At 46.1% G+C, this 23,501-nt stretch overlaps 1 protein-coding gene across 3 annotated transcripts in view; it reads right to left on the reverse strand.

Annotated features, from left to right (window-relative positions):
* NTRK3 (neurotrophic receptor tyrosine kinase 3) overlaps positions 1 to 23,501 on the reverse strand; it is a 230,908-nt gene that overhangs the window by 43,253 nt on the left and 164,154 nt on the right. For 2 of the 3 annotated variants that reach the window (XM_032994218.2, XM_032994217.2), the window contains exons 13-15: positions 12,839 to 12,969; positions 8,624 to 8,796; positions 2,827 to 3,070 (exon numbers count right to left, since the gene is read on the reverse strand). In XM_032994218.2, the coding sequence (XP_032850109.2) occupies positions 2,827 to 3,070; positions 8,624 to 8,796; positions 12,839 to 12,969 (548 nt within the window). The remainder of the gene's footprint in view (positions 1 to 2,826; positions 3,071 to 8,623; positions 8,797 to 12,838; positions 12,970 to 23,501) is intronic. The other variant, XM_042803989.1, reaches the window with a different exon arrangement.

Consider the following 23,501-nt stretch of genomic DNA (forward strand, 5'->3'; position numbering starts at 1 on the left):
CCACCTCCTATAGATGAGACTCAGGAGCAGTTTGGTTGTCACACTTGAGCTCATTTGCTCTCTCTCTGTTTCCATTCAAAAACCCTCACTTGGGGTGCCGTGGTGAATTTTATGATAGGACTGTGCACTCAAAAGGATTGTCTCAGGCGCCTTGAAGAGCCAGTTTTCATGCAAGGGATATCAGGAAATAGAGTTGTGAGGAAGACAGAGCACAAATGCACAACTGTCGTGAAGCCATATTGGTTTTCTCACCTACATTTTCAGGAGAAAGTTAATGCTTTTTCTTACCAGAGTTAAATTCAAGTCTGATACAGTCAGTTCACACAAGCCCCATGTGGCTTCATTAGTGTTACAAGCAGGTTTCTGTTCAAAGGGTTGACTACTCTTATTCATAGGGAACTTAGAAGTGCAGGTTGCCACATAGAAACCGAATAGATTTCCCAGTCCAGAGACAGCAAGGCTCACATCAGTTCTGGCAGAGAATGAATGCAGCGGTGCTGTGCAAAGGCAGAGGGAGAGGAGAGCACAGGTACACGAGATAGTGGTGGATGGGGAAGGACAGAGGCTCACATAACTGTGAGTGCACCAGAAGGGTGAATAATGAGATCAGCTCCATGTGCTCTCCTGGTAAACATGTCCCACAGGGTAGTGATTAGAGAATGAGACTGAGAGATGAACCTATCTGGGTTCTTCTCATATGCTGGGAGGAGTGTGGTTGGGCTGTAGCTGGAGGAGAGATGAAGGACACTTGGACTCTGGATTTCTGCTCTTTGCTGGGGGCAATATATGGCCTGGATGTGCTTCCTACCTCTGCCACCAAATCCTGCTTTGGCCTTGGGCAAGTCATGTAGACCCTCTTCCCCTCACACCACCAGTGTAAATACAGGCAATCAGAAACTTATTTTGCTAGGGCTCTTTTTTGCACTGTAACAGAGAAAACATCTCCATGCATATAGAGCATGGACTTACTGATCAAGAGTTTTAAAAATACCAAAAGTCAGTGAAAACAGAGAAAGGAAAATCAACTAAGAACAAAAGGCTGGTCTGAAGTTTAGTTCTTGCTCTGGTAAACAGGTGATAACTAGTTACTACTTTTATAATGCATGGCAATTCATGTTGGCAGATAAAAGTCCACTAAAAAGCCTTACAACACTGCACAAGATAGCATGGAGCAATCCTCAGCAAAGCATTTTGCACAGACAGGATGAGGTCTACAGGACACCAGCACAGAGAAGACAAAAAATCCCACAACAACAAAATGGCCTGTGGAGATCATCTCAATTCTCACTTTCTGGGGGTCCTCCCAGACTTCACATGTCAATAGCAGCAAATTCTCCCATTGCATAGAGAGCTCTCGGTGCTGCAGGAACACAAGCTCAGTTGGAATTGTCTCAAGTGGTGTAACGCTGACTGCAGTTGAGGTAGGTCTAATGTGGCTGAAGGACAGGAGCTAGGCAAGAACATGGATAATTGCAAGGGCTGCTTCTCATCCTCCCCTGGGCTCTTCTCTTCCCTACTTGCTCCTTCCTGAAGTTTCAGCAGTGATGGGACCATGGCCACCTCTCTTCCCTCATCACTGACCAGTAACTGCACTGAGACATTTTCCCAGCATGGGGTTTTGTGCTGCACAGTGAAGATTGGTTCCCTCACTGGTAATTAAACTTAGCGATAAACCAATATCCTGGGCCGGTAGAGGTGATATGTCTCAGCAGAAATCTGATCACGTTTTTCCTCCTTCCCAACACAGTACCTCCACTTGGCAACTGCCTATCACATAAAAAAACCATTCTGAATCAGATCAAGACTATAGGTCAACCCCTTCTCGGGTAGCTGATAGGAATCATCCTCAGAGCCAAACATCCATGTTGTAACCAGAAATAAACCAACCTTAGTTCAAACATCAGACTAGAAACAACTGCTCCTTAGCCTGAAAATCCCTCCCCTGCTGGTGGATGGCCCAGCGATAAATGCATACTCCAGCGTGCTTCAAACACTTGGCACATCACAGCTTCTCCTGTAGCTGAGGAGGGGTAAGAAACATGTTGTCCCCCCAGGGAGGCTGCCATCCCGGGCAGATAGGGCAGTGCAGACAGGTACAAAGGGAGTGAGCAAGACAAGGGGACAGTGCGAGCACAAATCACAGAAGAAAAGGCTGGAAAGACATTCCTGATTCATTGAGTCCGTCCCTGGAGACAAGTGCAGGATTAGCCTCTGCACTAAACCCAGGCATTTTTATCTAGTTTCTTTCTGAATTTATTTAATGACAGGCCCTCAGAAGCCTACCTCTGGCAAATTATTCTAGTCTCTAAATTATGACCCTGATGGAAAAAAGTGTTTTGAGGTCAAACCTAAATTGTCTATTATTTCCTCTTTCATATTTTATGCACTTATCAGTCAGTCTTTCAGTTGCCTTTTCTCTAGGTCCCTGTATTAAGTTTCCTTAATCTAACACCAGAGGTCACAGCCTGTGGTCTTTGTCATCTCTTTGGATTACCCTTAATTTATCAATGTCTTCAAAAAAAGAGAAAAAGTAGGAAGAAAGTAAGAATAGGATGACTTCAGAGCCATCCCAAAGCATGCGACTGTGTGCCGGGGTATCACAGATAGCTCTGTGTGTAGGCATCTGCATGGATGTCTGAACTACAAGCATGCTCAGGACTGAAAAGGAGTAAGTACAGTGATTCAGGGATGCCTGCTCAATGTCTGTGTGCATGTTTTGATGAGGGAATAACCGAGTGAGCCCAAGAGCTCCAAAAACTGATTTACTGTAACATTTCCTAGTCTCCCTTTGCTCTGATCATCAGACTGCTGCTGAAGCTGCCTTACCCTGTAGTAATCAGTGCTGTAGACATCTCTTGACATCCCAAAGTCTCCAATCTTCACCAGCAGGTTGGCTCCGACCAAGCAGTTCCTGGTGGCCAGGTCTCTATGGACAAAGTGCTGGGAGGCAAGGTACACCATTCCAGAGGCGATCTGGCTAGCGATGTGGAGCATCTGGGATAGCCCTAGCTCCCCTTTGGCTTGTCGAGGCTGCCCATCCACGAGGATCATAGCATCTGGGCCATGTGCCCTATAGGGAGGAAGAAGCAAAAAGCATAGAGTTGGGTCTCAAAAGTGACCAGGAGATAGGAATCCCACACGGTCGCTGTTCCTGCTGGGGTGAAAACTAGCCCCCAACTCTGCACTGTGAGGATGTACACACAGCTCCAGTGGAAGGAAAAAAAAAAAGAAAAGCTTAAAAGAACAGAAGGCTGGGGGAACATCTGGTGAGTGAGTAGGTGCTGTACATCCTTGTCCTATCCTTACTCTACTGTGAGGAACCTCTTATGGCCACAGATGGAGACAGACTGCCAGGACAGAGGTACCATTGGCTGGATGCAACATAGACATTCTTCTCTGGCAAGACCTATGCAAAACTAATGAGCCTCCAGATATTTGCATGTTTGTTCCAGTTAATGCTTACTCATTGGAAACTTTCCCAGAGGTAGAGATATCACCCCCTTTCTTCCACAGCTGTCATATTCTTGCTTTCTAGTCTCTTTATTAATCCCAAACACCATATCACCAACAACCACCCCCGATCGATATCAATACAGCCAGAGATCACAGAAAAGGTTTCAGAGCAACACCAGCAGCTTCATCCCTGGAAAATACCTTTTATACCCTAAGCTATCCCAGAGGTAACACAGGTACTGTGAACTGTGAAGGCACAAGCACAGGTGCAAAGGTTAGACCTGGATATCAGCAGATGCAGAGAGCATCCTGGGCAACAAAAGGAAATATTTTTCTGAACCAAGTGCATTGTAAATGCAGGACTTAAGGTCAGTCTCATTCCTGTCCTGTCCCCTTTTTAGTCCCCTTCCTCGCTGTGTACCAAGCCTGACTGTGCCATGCTCCCACTGTGATGTCTCTCCCTCCGGTAAAGCTCATCTTGTGGCAGCCTGTGTGAAGGTGGTATAACAAAAGCCCTCATATTTAGGGAAAAGCAAGAGATTTTGCTGTGACCTCAGAGGAAATGCTGTACATTTCACACTGCTCTTGAAATGATTCCTGGCATTTCACCCCTGTCATCAGCAGTAACCCCACAGAGAGACAGCAAGTTGAATTTACATATACAGAGCTTTTCCTCCTTCTTCACATGGGACTGAACAACCCACAACAAGATCCAAACTGTTTCTCTCCTTTGTCTCTGCTCCCTAACTACTCTCTTGGGCTTGAGGGTGCACCAAAGGGAGTAGCATCCAGGCATTTGGGGTTCAACCAATAGTTTTTCAAACACCCTCCTCTTCACCTACCTCCTGCTGCCCTACCACTGGCTCTGAAGGTCCCTTCATGGTAGAAAGGACAGCTGGAAGAGGAGAGGAGCTCAGAAACAAGTGCTCAGGAGCCAGGAGCGTTTTTTGAGAGCCACGAGTGGGTGATGCTGCAGCAAATGTGGGATGAGCTGGCTGGGAGCAGCACCGCGGGCAGCAGGGCTGGGGCTGCCAAAGGCATCTCAGAGGCTCATGGGCATGGAAGAACTTCTATGGGCAAGGGGGAGCTGCAGGAGGGTGTATGCAGAAATGACTGCTTGATGTCTTATTTAAACAGCCCACAGACAGGTTTACCCCAGGAAATTACCTGGTGGTGACAACAGATGTCAGCAGCATGTGAAGCTGAGCCAGGACTGAGAAGGTTAGTTAAAAACAGCAAAGCAGGACAAACAATAGCTTCTAAAACTGTGCTGGACAGTTTGTACCAGTCATGCCTTGCAGTTACACCATATTTAGCTGCAGCTGATACCTGTTGTCATCAAAGGTAAACATTCCTAGGTGAGAAGTGAAGGATATATCACTATCTCATTACTGCCACCTGTTTCAAATATAATAATGGCCCCCCAAATAGATGTTTGTGTTGGAAGGGAACAGGCGACATTTAAAAAATGGTCAGCCAACGCCTTTATTTCACTGGCTCTTTGTACATCCTATTATATAGGACACATCTCCGTATGTCCTATATACCACATACACTTCCCTCCCTCCATCCCACATGGCTATATTCCAGAAGAAAGAAATATCAACACACTTATGAGATTTACAAGAAGGATAGTAATACATTTAGTTGTGTCAGGAAGCCTACAGGGAACACGAGAAGGGTCTGCCCATCTTTTCCTGGGGAAAGGGGCTTAATTCAGCTTTAGAGAAAGGCCGTAAAATTGGGTGGATCCCCTGTTAAAAAACTCTTAGGAATTTTTTCCACTGTGGAGTGATGGAGGCTTTTGTCAACATGGGGAAGAAAATCACCCACTAACTTCCTCTGCTGAAATTTTTCTTTCTGTCCCAAGACAGTCCAACTGTTGGGCTTCTACATGGGAAGGGCTGACACAAAAACCTCAGAAGTTTGCAACTTTTCTAACAAAATCTACTGCCTGTGTGAGTTAACAGTAAATGGAAACAACTTACTATAGACTGCAAAGAAGGTCTGTAATGGTAATGTGCAAATATCCCTACTTCAGATTTGCTGCAGAAAACAAAAGCTGGAAAACGAGTGACAGGGAAAGAGAGGAAGCTACAGAGGTATTCGGTGAGCAGAGAGGGAGGGCAGCTGCTGCAGACCCCCGAGCAGCGGGTCTGCGTGCCAGGGAGCGCCCAGCCTTGCCACGCACACAGCCCGCGGCCAGTCTCCAGCCCCTCCGCACACCAGCTCTAGGGATGCCGTGCTGCCTGGAGAGCAATGCCTGTACTTCACAGCAGGATCTTTTCACTATCCCTCTCCTAATTAGCCAGGACACCATGATTACAGTCTCCCCCGGCGAGGGCAGCAGGGTAAGTTGTTGCACCACCAGCAATGCTCTTACACACAGGGGTCCTGGGAGGCGTGAAGAGCCATCCCAACACATGCCATCTCTGACCCAGCTGGTAGGTGTTGATCCTAGTTCTTCCCCTTGCCACACCAGATAATTTTACAGACCAGTAAAATTCTCTCTTTTCTGGGAAGCACACAGATGTCTAACAACACTTAGGGGAATTTATTTATTGTGCTTTTCTCTAGGAAACTGGGTCTAAAGTGAGCCTCTTCCATTTTACCGCTTTTCCAATTTCTGCAGTTAAGCTGGGAAACGTCCATCTGAGTGTCTCTTACAGACTGCCAGCACCCCTGTCCTCCAACGCCTGGGAGCAACCGTCTCCTGCTGTGGGTTGGGTCAATTATGCCACAATAAAAACTGCTGCTTGCTGAGGTATGTCCCGCACTCCTGCACCACCAACCCTCCCTGAGCCCCTTGCAGCCCCTGTCCCCTAGGGTTTCCCACCAGCACATAGCTGACCTGGCAAACAAATCCCAAGACTCTTTTTCCATACACCCCCTTAAGCATTTTAAGTTCCCGTTTGTGGGGTATAAGTTCCCTTGTCCCAAAAGCCATCTTCCTTTGGGACACAAGAGAATTTCACTGCCTATCACGCACCAACATGCAGAGAAGGGAGCTCGTAGCTGCTTGCTCCGTAGCTTCATGAGAATGAGAAGCTGGCAGCTAAATGCAGCTGGAAGATGAGAGGCTGCAATCCCACAAACCACACATCTGGAAAATTTATTTTCCTTTATAGAGGCCAAAGATAATACAACAATCTTCCTTCTCCAGTGACACCAGGACAGGCCCTGGCCTCCCAGGGCATGAGTGTTTCTCAGACTTGTCCCAAAGTAGGGTTGGGACATGCGGGTGACAGAGTCCATGGCTCCAGCATGGTATCAGCCTTAAGAGCACACTGTTGTGTGAAGCAATTCCACAAGGCATTGGCAATGGGCACAAGACATCGATCTGAGACAGCGAGAGAGCCTGTTTTGGACTATACTGTTTGGGAGGTCAGTTAGAGCAGCGAAGGAGGCTATGCCTCAGCTGCAGTGTCTGCCTCCTCTAAGGAGAACAAGGTTGCTGGTTCTGCCAGGAAAAAAATATGGGTCAATTTTCTGCTCTTCCTTGTGAAGCATTTCAAGAATGCAGTCTCTCATGCTCTTTTTTAGACTGCCTTCCTCCAGTCATGAGGCCAAGGCACTGTTCTTATCACTGCATCTCCAATCTGCGCTAAAACACCATGTCAGCCCAATGCATGGTTTCATGCCAGCAGGCAGAGTTCAAACTGCTGGGAGGTTGCTGAGCCCCTGAAAGACAGGGTACCACAAGAGGGTCCTACGGTAACCAAGCCCGCTCCCCCTTGAATGTGGGTCTGAGGAGCTCTGCAGAGTTAGTGTAACATCAGCCTTCACTCGTCCTACCTTGCCAAGGATGTCATCTATCCAGAGCCTGAGACAGAAACCAAGTTATAAAATCACATTCAATCTACCCACAACTATGCCAAAATGAGGAGGGACACCAATTCAGGGATGTTCTCAGCTCAACCGCTGCCATGTGAACACCCCAAGGGAACTGCAGACAGGTTGGCATTGCTTGGTAGAGGAAAGAAGAAACTTCTGGGGTCCTTCCCCACAGGCCTTCTGGTGTAGGTGATAGTTTAGAAATTAAAACCTCAGGGAAGGACCTGTGCTTCCCCGTCAGAAACTGACTGTGATGGTGGAAAAAATAATCACTGAGGGTATCCCAACCCCAGATCTAGACCTGCTGTGATCAAGCTTCTTGTTCTTGCTGCAATCACGTTCACATTTAGCAGTCAAAACAGGAAAATATCAAGGGTCCAATTTTCTAAATACTGGAAAATAAAACTACTAATTATTTCAAGAGGTAAGTACCACTCCACTTGCACGCAGGTTTCAGAGCATAATTTCTGTATCGTGGGAGAACAGCACCACAAACATCCTCCCAAAGTTGCTCCCTGCCCCTCACCACTGGTGGATTCAGGGCACACAAACGATCTGTCTCACACTGATGAGATGGTTGAATGATGATTGGGGGAGGTGGGGCTCCAGCAGTTTGCATCTCTCTAGAGGTGGGGAAGGCAATTACCACACTTCGTCATGCCTTGCCTAGCTTCTTGAGTAGTGTGGTGTCACAGCTGAGGATATTTTGTATCTCAGTCAGGATCTCTGTCTGATGAGGCTTAGGGGACAAGGACCAGGGATGGACCTCACAGGCAACACCTGAGGCCCCTCCAACATTTCTCATGTCTTGTTTGAATATATGAATGAGAACTGGAGATCAGCCAATGCCCAGGATACCAATCAGACAGGACTCAGCAAGTTTCTCAAAGGAATATTTTGGTTCTTGTGTTATTGAACTAGGAGCTAGGTGACATAGGGAGTGATGACTAGTGGCCTTCCTGCTTTGCTGGGTGTATGGGAGTGGAGGCTGCTGACAGCCACGGCTTCATGTCCTACCACCATGGGACCCAGAGGAATTGTAGTCATGCTTCCTGCAGCTTCAAACTTGCTGGGGTGGGAGAACAGAAGTCTGGTTTCCATAGCTCCATCGCTGGGACTGCCTAAGAGGAAATGTTGGGGTAGGGCTAATAAAGCACCAAATCTGGCGAGGACCATCTTCTCTTACAAGCTGTCCTTGGAACAGCCAGCCCTCATTACTCATCCCACTTGCATCCCTGCAGTAATGGTGTCACTGGTGCACCACAGACCTCTAACAAGCCACACTGAGGCTGTGGAGCAGCTGTACAGCATCTCCCATGCCCTCCTTCACACATACCTCAGGAATTTGTTCAGGTCACCATGCTTCATGTACTCAAAGACCATGATGAGCGGGTCGCCATCACCACACACGCCATAAAACTTGACGATGTGCTCGTGCTGTAGGTTGGTGAGCAGCTCTGCCTCCCTCTGGAAATCCTTGCGGGCTGCCAAGGTGGGGTCTTTCAGTGCCTGAAAGAAGGGACACAGAGACACACAGGGTGGGCTCAGGTGGGGGCAAATCCAGAACAAATGGGTGGCAGCACAGCAGAGAAGCTGATAAAGAAGGGAGGGAAGAGGAACTGCCACCAGCCCAGCTGCACTGGGAGGGCTGGTGGTAGGTGCTGGTGGCACCACCTCGGCATTTTGTTCATGTAGTTACCGGCCCAGCAGTGTCCCCAACTCATTTCCCAGGCAGCAACAAACATGCCTCAGAGGGTAACAGCTTCCAATTATTCCCAGCTTGGGCAGGGTTTGTACTGGTGACCTAGGGGTGAATGGCTTCATATCTCATTATTATTAAATTCCTGAGCCAGCCAGTCCTTGCTATCTGTCTTTTATTTTGAAATAGCTGACTACACTGCCTTTATTCAGAAGATGGATTTGCCTGGCTGTGCAGTTATTGTGCGGATTTTTCAAGCTGCCTCTGAAGAAGGACACTGTCAAGTCTTTTCTCATAATTTTTAAAATCATGTTTTTATTCCCTACTGTTTATAACAGCTTCCCTGGCAGATGGATGCTGAAATCAGTATCCTTATTGGGAATATCTCATCTTCCACGTTGCCATTAGAGGGTAGCTTGCAGGCTCCAGGCTGTGTGGACCAGCCCAACATCACAGGGTTGCTATGAAGCTGTTGCTTTGGGTGCAGCCGGTGACCAAGAAGGGTTCCCCAGGGTTGGAGTCTGGCTTGTCCATGCATTATTGTGCAGTTGCATTGGAGAGCTAGTTTGAAAGCAGCATGTTGTCATCCCAGGGTATCAAGGGAGGGCACTTGGTAAAAAAAGTTGAAGTCCAGAACATTTGACAAGACGGAATGGTCATGAGAATCAGCACAGACTTTGCAAACATTTAAGGAAATGAAGAGGCAATTCTGGTTTTGCATTGCTGAGTCTCATTTATATTTTCCCTTTCCTCTACATGCCAGGACTGTTTAGTACCAGTTCTGGCTGTAACCATGCAGCCTAACAGGAGTCAAAGAGGATTCAAGGCAACTTGTTCCAGCTGTCCCCAGAACCAATCTAGTGTACACTGATTCCCCATCGGTGGTGGGGAATACTAGGAAGATCTACCCTTACCTACACACAAATATACCTGCCCCCCTTTTCCTCATGCCTTGAATCTCCCCATGCGGACAAGAGATGTGGCATCATCAGGTTCAGGCTCCAATTTCTGTGCAAAAAGGGATATTAAGCTTCAGAAAGCTGTGCTTAGAGGAAGGGGCCGAGCACACTGCTGATGCACCTCTGGCTGGTGCATGGCACTGCTGGGTGCAATGCCACACACAGCAAAGTAGTCAGTCCCCCAGAGTAGGTGCTTTTCCTCTGGGAGCAGATTTGCTGCAAGGTTTTTACCCGTCTTAGGACACTGCCTCATCTCCTTCTTCTGCCCCAAAACTGCTAGTCACATGGCATAATCTTATTTTAATTCTGTGTCCTCTGGGATAGCTTGACTAGAGATATTTAGATGGATGCTAGTTACATGGTGCAGATGGCAAAGCATCCATCCTTATCTCAGGCACCCAATTACTTTTAGTCATTTAATATCTTCATAATGTTGATGCTACCCTATTTTTCCCCATGAAAACATTCCCCTCCCCCATCACTGTTTTCTCCCCCTTTTTCCTGTGGTTGCATGTAATATTTCAAGCTGCAGTGCATTTAGCTTTCCTCTCCTTCACACACAATCATTTCTACAAGGTGATAGGGCTATAAGTTTGTAAATATCACACACACACACACAAAAAAATAATAGAAAACCCACATTACTAAGATTGCACAGCCAAGTATTTAGAAAAGATGGAAAGAGGAGCTGGAAGTAGTAGAACAGGGAAAGAAGACCAGGACCAGAGGAAGAGAAGGGATGTCTCAGCAAAACCACTGAAATGCTTCTCCTAGGAAGGTTTGGGGTGGATTGTATTTGTGCCTCCATCACATGATTTCGGCATGACATCTGGCAAGTCACTCATCATCTGCAGGTTGCAGCCATTGTCATGAAGTGTCAGTTGTTCCAATAGTACCTGGGAAATCCCCTCTCACACGGCATCAGGGCCAGGTCTGCACAAGCACCGTGTGTTTATTGCTGCAGCAGGACTCAATGTGAGCTTGGTACCTGCTGCTCACGGGACTGGAAAGGCAGGTCAGTAAGTCCATTCTCTGCCTAAGTGGATACTTTCAGCTCAGTTTCCCTGCTTCTCTATCTGCCCTCTGCAAAATGGGGATGATACAAGGCTGTGAAAATGAGTGCACTCACATCGAGGGAGCTCTTGGACAGAGGAGTGATCATCACAATGGAGCAGTCCATAGAAAAATTAAAAACACATGTTCGGAGGACATACCCTGAATACCAGCCCCTCCAGCATTTCTAGTACCTGACTTTGTGGCCTCAACAGTCTTTGCTGAATACAAGTTTTGTGCTTTTCTTCGGAAGCTTTTAGAAGCAAGCTGACTAAAACAGGAAGTTTGTCCATGCCATCTCATCAAAACTCAGCTTATCTGTGGGGCTGCAACCTTTAGATCTGCTGAATTTAACTGAGTAACACAGCCACTTTCTTCAGCCCTGGGAGGGAGTCCCTGAGAGCAGAGCAGAAGCAGAGTCTGGGCTGTGGACTCAGCTGCCCTAACCATCATGTCCTGTTGCTGCCCTGAGCTGCAGTGACTGGGGAGGTAGTTCTCAGCCTCCCTCAGGAGCAAAAGATCTTGAGCAAATTCAGCCGAATTTCAACTTAATATGTAAAGCTTTTTTTCTTCTCCCTTTTTCTTTTTTTTCCCCCTTAAGACTTTTAATGTGACCCAAATTAGAGGGATTTTCTCCCTGTCCCCCTACCCAAGATCTGGCAAGAAGCCATATTTCAAGGCCATGTTCTGAAGCTGGATCTGTATGATCTCTCAGGATGAAAGGCATTCTGGAGTTGTAAGCTCATAGTAGCAATTAACAGAAATGAATTCAGTTGCTGTTTCTGCCTACATGCAAATAAAACTCAGAAGAGACTTGAGAGACATGATCACATAAGTGATGGCTGAAACCGACAGGAGGGTACCAGCCATATAATCAGGCTATTAATCATATGGGTAGGTGTGCTACCTCAGCTTTAACCAGTCTCAGAGGTGAAAGGTACAATCTTGCAGTTCAGGCCAGAGCATAAGAGGACAAATGAGCTAAAAAAAAGGCTTGAACTGCCAATGATTAAAACAATTCTCAAGTAACTGGATGCCTCCATCATCCTGGAGAGAGTGCTGGAACCTTTCTCCCCACAGAGCATCAGTTCAAATGCAGATCTTCTTCCAAGAAGTTAGAAGGCATCAATTAACTCCTGGGCATTAGACTATGTGTGTCTGCCACTTGAGAGGCAAGCCCATTTCTGCACTGAGTGGTCTCCTCTGCCCAGAGCCACACTGATGAGACACAGCTCATGTAAAGACCCTCACAAGGATACAAATACCACAGCACAAGCCAAGCTGAACTTGTGTTGGCTCAAAATCACCAGAACAGGCGCAATCTGTGGCTACGCAAGCAAGAGCTGAGTGGATCCAAGCTGAGTTGCTTTGCCCATCTTGCAGCAAATTGATCCCAGCAAATTGGTTAGTCGTGCTTAGGTTTTAAATTCTCATATTTTTGCTGAGGCCCTTTTTTGTTTCAGCTTCTGCGTGTTCCACAGAGAGATAAAATCTGGAAAGAGAAGGGCCCTGCTCCCTCGTGGAGGGGAGGTGGACTCCACTCTGCGCTGCTTCAGCTGCACGGGAGCTTACAGCTTCCAGACCAACTTCTCCTCCCCGTCTGTCTCCTGACCACGTCGGCAGGAAGAGAGGTTTTGGCATTGGTGAGAATGGACGACCTTGAAGTGAAACACTGAAACTTTGTGTGACTAAATGGATTTACCGCAATCTCCGGCATCAGATAAATCTCTGCCCCTGGCCCCCAGCCCTCCCCTGCTTCCCTTTCCCACGCAGGCTCAACCGGCCTCACTTCGCCGCCCAGCTCCTGCCCTACTCTCTGCCCTTTGCCCTTGGGATTTACCTTCACTGCCACCAGCATTTTGTCGTTGGTGGGGCTGAGGTTGTAACACTCGGCCAAGAACACCTTCCCAAAGGCACCTTCTCCCAGCTCCCTCTTCAAAACGATGTCTCTCCTCTTAATATGCTGGACATCTGTTGGAGGGAGGGGAGGAAGAGGGAGAGGGTTGAAGGAAGAATGAATCAGGGTTAATTCAGGGAATGGAAAACAACTAATTCAATTTTCTAGCAAGCTGCAAAGGATCTGAAATTGCTTTGCAAAATTATCTACAGGGATCTTTTTACCCACCCACAGAACACAGCCATCTCTGGGATGGAGCTAGTCTCATGCAAAACATCTACAAGGAAAGTAATTGAGGTTTATCACATTCTTACTACAACCTTGCAGCAAGCATGTCCTCAGGTAGAGGAACCTTTGGGGCAAAATCTCTTACAAAGACCTGAATCTCTTTGGAATGATCCTGGAAATAATTCATCTCCTATGAGGCATAGCAAAGGTCACATACTTCCAAAGCCAGGCCAGACGAGATTAGGTCCTGTTGAGTTTTACATTTTGATTGGGATCAGTTTAAACTTAAACTCAGGCTGGTTTTTGAGGTCAAACCTTGGCAAGTCAAAGTGTTCCCAAGGGGAGGAGGACCACCAACCCCAGTGCAACTTAGGGCACGAGCAGGAGCTGGTTGGAAGTGCCAAGCACTGCCCTGCCACAAGACCGTGACCCCACACCCACCTCCTATGCAACTGTTCCCTCAGATACAAGGTCATCCCAGGATAAAGTCACTGGCACAACAGACAAACTGAACCCATTAGTTTTAATGATCCTTCCTACTGATATTTAGGACAGCAAGAACTGACAGAGAATAGCAACCAAGGTTTCAGAAAGAATCAAAAGAGCAATATCTATTAATTTAACAAAGGTACAGAGGTCTATGAAGATTGGTCTGCTCAGCTAACAGTTGTTCATAATCTATCCCCACACTAGGCACCTACAAAGGTAGCTAAGAGACTAGCAGGTTATCAACAAATGCATCATGATTAAATGCCACTGGTTTCTGGGAGAGCTTGGGGGTCTCCATACTCTTTGGGGGACAACACTACAGCACAGCTACTTGCTGTCAAACCTTTAAGCACATTTCTGGCATCATAGCACCCAAATAGCTCCTCTAGCAATACAAAGAGGCTTTTTTTTTTTTAATGCCTGGTATGAACCGTGGAAGCAGCTAAAGATGCGCAGCCACCATAGCATTTTCTGGAGGCACCATATCCAAAACTTCATCTCTCTAAACTGCCCTTCACTGGAGCTTACCGCCTCCCTTGAGAATTGGGGTAGCACAGACCACCCCCAGCTTCAGCCTGATGATCAGGGCAGTGAAAGCTCCACACTCTTCTCCAGTTCTTGGTGAGCAGAAGCTGATGCATTAGAGGTCTCTAAGTGCCCTCTTTCCACTCCTACCCTAGGGCGCTCATAACTTGGCCCTGTATCTGTTTGCTCACAAACTGGACTGCTTTTGAGTCTTTTCCATCTCTTCCATGTGCCACAGGAGCTGTACAGGTACGCAGCCATTAGCTCAGATGCATTTCCCTCGGGGCACTGCAGATGCAGGAGGTGGAGGTGACTAACACCATATTTCAAACTGGTTGCAGGGAAGCACCACCACCAACGATCACAATCTGACACCAGCTCCTACCACCCAGGCGCCTGAGTAGGCACCCGCAACGACCTGAGGGAGAATACACCCCACAACAACATAGCTACCATTTAATGCACCAAAAAGCCAATGGATTGGAAGACTAATATCCTAGTGGCTTTCATACAATTAAGCTTTTTAATTAGGAGCTCACAGGCAGGTTTAAGGAGCTGCCGTTTCTGGCCCTTCTGCTTATTTGGGAAGATGGATGCTGCAAGATGGTATAAGCAATGGGCCTTGTAATGAACGATGCGTCTATAGAGAATTCCCGTTGACCTTTTCATTAATTGTTCAATAGACTGAAAAACTGTTAGCTACCAATATTAATAATATCGGTAACATTAAGGCACAGGATGGTAGGCACATCCAAAATTACTTTGTTTTCAAATGTGAAGTGACAGCCAGGGGTAACAAATCACATGTGGACTTTGCCTTCTCCACCTGGTTTAGTTGAGTGTTTAAGCAGTACCTTGAGAAATCTGAAATATTATGTGTTGAAATGTTAAGTGATGCACTTGGGTGAGGAAAGTCCTAATCTAAGAAAAGCTCAGATGACACCAATTTACTTAATAGAGTAGAGGAAAAGGGTTTTTTCCTCTTTGTCTTGGCAGGCATTTCTAGAGCACTCATCACTACAGTACCTGGGATTTACTGCAATGACAAACCATGTATTTGCATTCTTGGTCTCCTGAATAGCAGCAGTCAAGAAAGCTATGGGGAAATGATCTTGTATTAAAAGGAGCCCAAAAACACTTTAAAGACCTCAGAATTACAACAGAAATGTAGCAAATGCAATCCAGTTGCCCCACTTGGTGTGAGATATAGTTAAAAAGGAAACTGTCTCAGAATAACCAACAACGCTATTTGAGATTATTTACACTTCTGATGAGTAAGTGGTAACACCATGAGAACTGAAGCAAACCTCTCTTTCTGAACTCCCCAGGGTCTTGCCCAAAATTTGCAGCTCCTGATTTTAACTCCCAGTAACATCTTAATAAATGATCAGATGTTTCTGAGAACCAGCATCCAGATTGTGTAATTATGTCTACATTATTTAAATAATATACCATCTGTCTTCAAGACCAGATTTTGCAGCAAGTTGTTAGGGTCACCTGAGAAGCTTCAGGGAAAATTTATATGAAGAATTAAAGGAACTATTGTGGCACACAAAGTTGAACTGGGGAAGGAGAAATCCTTTTGAGGTAGTGGACTCACGTAGCATTGCTGGATTTAAAATAAACTTAGATGGTTATAAAAAAAGGGTTCATGAAGTTAAGCAGTTTGACAGCAACTAGACAATCTTAATGTAGAGTCAGAAAAGCACTTTTGCTGATCACAAATTCTCTCAACCTTGAATGGCCATAAATTTTGTTTCATAGTATTTTAGGCACAAATGGAATAATAAGTGTGTTATAATAAATTGCTTTTTCACATGCTATAGGCCTAAAATACTGAAGTTTACATCAAATTCTTCCATTCACAGTGAGATCAGCAGTATGATTAATTCTACATTACTATTAAATATGGGCTTTAAACATAAAGCAAAGACAAACTGCCCTGGCACTGTGCAAATGGCTGTGTTATTGTGCTAACCTTGCATCTCTTTTCTTGTCTGTCCTGGCTGTAACTCATAAGGAAGGCCGAGTAGCCATGAAAGATGCTGTGCTGCAAGGGCACCTGGGAGGTTCATCTACATAAATCTGTTTACCTCCTCCTGGAGAACGCTGAGCCCTGTCTGATAAACAGCTGGTGTTTATTTGTTTTAGGCAGGCAGTGGTATGCTAATCTGTCTCGGCTGTGTTGCAGTCAGCTCTGCCGACAAGGTGTATGCAAACTGTCTTTCCATAAGTACCACTCTCTTTGTTTTTTTCTCCCCCCTGTACCATTAACTTATAAAAACAAGCCAACAAGACAATTCAAAAGAAGAACCTATGCAGGAGCCACAGCAAGACCTGACAGGAAAATAAGCAGACTTGACAGCATGATGGGAACTCATTCAAGGCTGTGCTGTATCTACAGGAAGGATGTGAGCACACAACACTGAAGTAATTCCAGTTTTAAATGAAACCTCTTGCAGCCCTTGTTTTGGGATTACTACATTGCTGCATGACACAGAAGGAGAGTTGGGCAGATCACTCACTTACTTTTTTGTCCATCAAGATTTAACACACAGAGAACCTGTTTCAAGCTCTTGCCTTCACTGTTGCTCTGAATAACACATGAACCACAGCAGAAAACACGCAATCTACAGCTGGTTGGAAATGCCCCATGACTTCAGCTCGGTGATGGTCACAACAGTGGGTAAACTAGAAGATTAACAAGAGGGTAAGTATGGGACACTGCACTCACCTTTACAAACTGCCTCCAAGAGCAGAAAGCTTTCCTTTTCTCTGCCAGAACCAAGGCAGAAGGGTTGCAGCTTTGGATCCTCAATGGGATCTTACCTAACCTCCTCTGAACCTTTTGCAGGATTGCTGACTTGTTCTGTGCTTAAAGTGCACTCAATCAGAAAAGTGGCTGTCCAAAACCAGCAACTTCTTCCTCCCCGTATTCACTCCCATGTGTCCCTTAGTCATGTCTGCTCCCCTCCTCGACACAAACATATTCTAGTTTGCTAACCCTGCAAACCCAGTACAGCCATGGGATATAGGGGAAGAAAAAGAGGGAACAAGATTAATTCTGCTTTTCTCATACATCAATCTACCGTGTCCTGATGGGTCACTTCTGCACTGGCCCCTGGGATAGCGCCTGGAAAAGCCAGAATTTTTTTGCTTAAATCACTGGTTTAATGACTCTTCACCCAACTTTTAAACTCATATTGCAGAATCTCTCCTGCTGTGACAAGGTCAAGGCAAAAAGACCCTGACTCAACCTCCAAATCCCAGGTAGAGCATATAGAGCTGGTAGACTCTGTGCAACAAAAACACCCTTTTTCTAATAACCACCACATTTCAATCACATGAGCAGAAATCAGGAAATTGCATGGTACATTTCATTGAATCTAATTTTCCAATTATTGTCTCATTTCCAAATCAGTCCTGGGGGTCAGATGAAGAAGAGATGGATTTGGTGACACTGCAAATTCTGCATTTCAGATTCCCATCACAGTCAGTACCCTTAAAACCATGGTTTGATAATACTCTTGAAACCTGGATGCACATGATTGTATTTGGTCACAGATGACTACAGTGGGAGGTAAATGGACAAATCAAACTCCAAGCATAGTAAACCACGAGCAGTACGAGTATTTAAGTTACAGAAAAATGCAAAACTACTTCTTATGCTGGATCATTTACACCAGGTCTGAAATGAATTCCTCACATCTCCTTCTTTCAAACTCCTGAACAGTGGTCTGTCTGGTTGCTGTATTTCTGGTGGGTTTCCTGTCCTTTGACTCTTAATTCATGAACATGTAGCTCACTGGGGAAACAGAGTGAAATTATAGAAATTTCTCTTCTTACTTTTGCCACCCTTTTTATCAACAGCTTTCTCTTCTAGCCTAGAAAAGACCAATTTGAATTTTCTATCTGTTTCTTCTCCTCCACATGTGGCTCTGTTTTCCCCAGAGGTAGGTCCTTTTCTGCACCTTTCCATCACCACCTCCTCCCTCCCTTAGATTTTTCATGTCATGGCATTTCTTCTCTTTTTTTCTTCTTATTTCTCGCCATTCAATCCCTGGTTTAAAACTGACTTTTTTTAGCTGTGTTTCTAGGTTATCCTGATTTGAGTCTGATCCTGGGCTCTTTGTGGTAATGGCCTTGATTTTCATAAGCTTCTAAAGCCTCATTTGCATCAACAGCACTTTATAAATGATAACAACGACATTTTTCAGTAGTGGCTGAGTCATTTGCTGTAACAACTAATTTATGCCAAAGAATTGTCTCTTTTTTCTTTATACATAAGTTGTCCACAAAAAGGTAGCAAAGTTCTCAGTTAGTCAATATGATTCATTCAGTTCTTTCTTGACTCACTGCTAAAATAATTCTTGTTAATAAACCCTACATAGCTTCCCTGATCATGACAATTAAAATCGCATAAACAAAGCTTACAATTTACACTGGAAATCTTGTCGTTAAGACATGTAACTACCAAACAGAGTGCCTTTCATGTCAGGCAGTCAGCTGCAACCTGGATGTCAACCAAACCTGTTGATGAGTTACCCGATGTACCTGATCAGAGCAAAGTGTGCAGATCAGGTAGGACCAGATCAAAAAGCCTTGCTGCTGGAGGGCTGATAAGTCATTCTCTCACAGACTTGTCTCATCGTGAGAGAAGATAATGCATAGGCTAGCTGCACAGAGTCTGAGTCTCCCTCCTGGCCTGGTGCAAATCCATCAAAGCCAATGAAGGATATTGATTTCAATCATGGACTGCTGTGAAGTACACGTAAACAAAGGGAAAATCAGTTCCACATCATTTAAAAAAATGGAGCCATAAACAGGCTCTTTCTTATCTCTGTATGGACTCTGAGTAGGTAGCCCTCCACTTCTGGTGGCTTCTGTCCCAGCTCTGACATGAGCCATCTATGGGAAAAGGCCCAGATACACGCTTCAGCAGTTTGGTGCTGTGCCCAGATGCTGGTTCTTTGCCAAGCTCCTCTGTTAAGGTACCCTTCAAGGACTCAGATTCAAAGAAGTCATGATTATAAGCACCAAGCAGTTCCAACAGTCCCTTCAAAAAGACCCCAAATCATGGAGGTTTATGTAAAGCATATCTGAGTCTCTGCGAACTTGATGGAGCAGGCACAGTCCTTGACTGAGCCGCCTGGGCTCCAACACATGCATGCACGAAGGTCCTTCCCACCCCCTTCTTTGCAGGCCCTGTGGACAAGACCACCTCACTCACATCTTTCTCTTCACTTTGGAGACAGTATTTCAATTGTACTAATTCTGAATAACAGCTTTCAAAGCCATTTCTGTGTGTCCTAACAGCAAAAAAATAGATTTTCTCACATCTTGCATCTGTCTTTCCTTTGGCCTTGATGGAAACAACTTGAAATGCAAAGGATGCTCTCCCTTTTACTGCGCTACCCCTTTCTTTGCATCCCTTCTCAGGCTTTCCAATCTCCAGCAAACTAATATATGTAATTGGCTTCACAGCCTCTCTTCAGGCTGTTTCTCATGTCTTGTATCTTACCAAGATGCTGGCAACTTGTTTTCAGGCAGCTGCTGGTGCTGACTATATATTATGTTATTAAACAGTCCTGATCATACTCCTTCATAAAGACCTTAAAAGACAACTACTTTATGTTTCTGCAGTTCTTTGCATTTTCTTACCATCCCCTTCATTCCTTGGGAGCAGCTGCAAGGCACAAGTGCAGATCCCAGATGTGAAAGAGGCATTATTGCCCAACTGACCCAGCAGACCCCAAGCTAACGCACTACATGATGCTAAATGAACCTTGATAAAAAATAGCGGGCCTTGACACATTAAGCTGGACAATCTGGGCTAAAAAAGAATTATCCAGGAATACCAATTTGCACCAGGAGCTGACGTTCAGTGTAATCAAGCTCAAGCAAACAGAACAGAAGAGCAACCTCTGCAAGCCAGATCTCTGATGCTTTCAAAATACTTTACATCCATCACTTCCAAGCACACCTCTAGCAATCAGGACATCATCAGCTCCTCTGGCTTTTGCAGTTGCAATAGCAGGTGGAGAGGAAGCCCTGACCCAAAGGGCTGCCTTTCAGTCGTCAGCTAACTCCAGCCAGCCTCAATTTGAGGGAGAGCTGTGTTTCTGTAAAACGACCCTCAAGCTCCACAGAGCGATTTGATTAGTGGCACGGAGTGACTGGATTAGCACCCACTGAGCTGCCGTAACTTGAGCTGCTGCCTCTCCACTGCAGCACCAGCTCCAGCTACCAACAATGACAGTCTACATGTAGAGCGCTCTCAGAGCTAAAGGTAAGTGTAAAGGGAGCGTGTGTGTGTGTGCATGTGTGTAAAGGAGCTGACAGGCTAAACACAGGCACATCTCAAACCAACAACTCATCAGAAGCAAGCACAGATCCTGTTCAGATTCTCTCACCATGTCATACTGAAAACTATTTGGAAGGAGGTGACATGGCCTGGTGTGACAAACCTACAAAGCTTAAACCCAAACCAAAGCAAACTCTCATTTTCTTCATTAAAAAATTCTGAAAAATAATAACGTTAGAACATGCCTGGCACCACCTCACAAACACTTTTTAATCAAAAACTTCTGTCCCACCTTAAACCACCTGACACTCCTATAAAAAGAAAACGTAATTTCAAGCTCTTCTCATCCATTTCAGTCCCATAAATCTGAGTGCTAATCACTTAGTTATTATTTTATGAAGAGAGCAATATAAAGTGTCCCATGGTTACTGGGTGCTGAGCAGTCTCAGCTGGGATGCACAACACCACGTGGTCCTGCAGCAGCACAGCCATGCTGGGGAGATCCCCAGGCAAAATTGCTACAGCAAGAGGAAGGCTCCTGTGCATCACCCCCAGAAAATGGGGGTGACTACAGCAACAAAGAAAGGAAGCCTCCAGCACATCTGGGCCTTGCACAGCAGCAGACTCTTGCCTTTAAGACAGCATCTACCTCCTCCTCTTTCTGCAAATTTAGACTTACTGAAATTACTCAAGAAAGAGCTCATCATATCAACAGAACCTTTCCTTGATCCAACAAGGTAAATCCCTTCACCTATCCTGTTGGCAGTGGTTAAATTGTCCTTTAGTATGGAGGCCTGGAAGACTTCGCAAAAGGAATCTAATGCTCACAAGGCTCCTGGCAGCTGCTGGGGTCGGGGCTAGGGAGCAGGCACACAGCTGTAAGCGAGTTCCCAGTTGTGTCCCAACCCAGTCTCTGCCTCTGACCAACCTGCCTGTCCCCCAGGCACGTGACAGACACCCTGGTCCCCCTTGCTGCTGTCACCTCTACAAAGCCTGGGTGCAGGTTCATCCTGTGCCTGTCCATGCCTCAGTATGCATGAACTCCTCCTCAGCCAGCTCCCAGGGGAACATGAAACACTGCTGATGGGACCAAAACCTTACTAACATTCCAGACAAAAGACTTAAAAACTGACCAATAATTCCCATCACCTCCTGCACCTTCTCAAATAATTTCTGGCTGACATTAGGCTGCAAAGCCAAACTGCCTCTCCAGATTTAGCAGTTTGTCTCCTTAGACATCCAGCACCAACTTCACATCCCAAGTAGACACTCAGGCTCTGACTTTTGTATATGAGGCTTAACTAGACAACTGGGATCTTCTGAGAAGGAAGATTAAGCCCAGCAAGAGTCAGGTAGAGGAGGGACTGGAGTGGGCTGCAGAGGCTTTGCAATGGGTGAAATGCTCAAGATCCCCATGGCAACATATCATAAAAGGGACCTTACACAAAACATCATCCTCACTGACTCGCTGGTACAATCCAGCAGCTCTTGGAAATAGGCATTGGAATTCTTGGCAGGGTGGAAGGAAAAGGGAGTCTTTCTAGTGAACGTGTTTTCTTTCCACCAGCCAGGCCCCTAGGTCCCTTGCTGCCAAAGCACTCAGAATAAAACATTAATTCAATACCACACATTTAATTACACATTATTTGAAAGTGAATTTATTTAACGGAGGAAAATAGTCTTCAGAGAGCATCTGCCTCCCTCAGACTCATGCGTCTGCAGGGAGGGGGCTTGGAGAGGAGATAGGAGGAATAATGGTTTGTTTTACACCAGCAGCTATTGCTGTTCAGTTCATCCCTTCAAAAGGAGAGGTTTTAAAGAGATAGAGTTGTGTTTTGCAGGAACTTACCGGCTGATTTGATTTTCCAGCTAGTTTTCACTTGATTGGAAAGCGCTGCTGCAGACAGATATCACTTGTCTTTCTTCTTTATTATTTTTCCAAGGGAAGGGAGGGATTACTGGTGGAGGGATGGAGGAGGATTGGCTGCCCCTTGAGGGACCACGCAGTAGTCAGATTTCAGGTTTAAGGCTTTAACAACGCAGTAATCAGACACTTAACAGCATCCTATTGCCGAGATGGATAATCACAAGAAAGCTGGAAGCGACTGGGTCTCACCAGCAGCCTCGCAGCTTTGAGACAGTCTCCCAGCAGGAATGCAGAGGCTTACCTTCTACCCCAGAGGTCTCAGGCTCTTGGCTGTCAGGTCCCCCAGCCTGCAAGTTTGCTGCCATGGCTCTGCCTGCTGCAGTGGGGCCAGAAGCCCGGCAGTGCCTGCTTTCAGGCAGCGTTGAGCCTCGTATTTCCCCAGTCAAAGCTCCGCCGCAAAGAGATGGGGACTGACTCCAGTACCTGGCACAAGGCAGCAGCCCCCTCCTTGGCTGTGTGTGAATCACACTGAGCTGCTGCAAGGCCAGAAAAATGCTGCCAGGTCCTTTGTAGGAAGGAGTTTGCTCTGGGTAAACTCAGCCTGAGCTTTTGTCTTTGCTGGGTTTTGACATCCCTGCAACATCCCAGCAGGAGGATGTCACTCAGGGATGGTTAACTGGCTTATGCCATGACATGAACCTTTCTCCCAACCCTCATCCCTACGCTGGGTCTTTCTCACACTCCCTAGTTTGGGAGCAGCACCAAAAAACTCTCGTGTCTTTGCAAGAGTCTTGACTAGGCTGCAGTCCCCACCTGGAGTGACAGGCAGACATAAAAGTGTGCTATGCATCACCACTGCTAGCACCCAGTGCTCCCTCCAATGGGTAACAGGAGAGCTCAGCCCAGCTAGCACTTACCCTCATAGCAGGGTGTGTCTCTGACCAACAGACATCCCATGACCCTTTTTGCCCTCACCAGCCAGGTCCTGCTGGTGCCATCCCGGTCCCAGCAGTCAGTCTCAGAGCCATGCTGCAGTTTGTTTACACACCCTGGTAGATACTGCAGCACCAGGTTCAGGTCACAATGTTAAGCTTTTCCTTGTAAATTTGAGGATTTAGGGGGTTATGATACCACTGTTTCAATGTTGTTAAAGTTTCTGGTTTGAGGGATCTAGCATAGATGTATGCTGCTTC

This window comes from Tyto alba, unplaced genomic scaffold, assembly GCF_018691265.1.
Source record: "Tyto alba isolate M040663 unplaced genomic scaffold, T.alba_DEE_v4.0 Super-Scaffold_41, whole genome shotgun sequence".
Taxonomy (NCBI): Eukaryota; Metazoa; Chordata; class Aves; order Strigiformes; family Tytonidae; genus Tyto; species Tyto alba.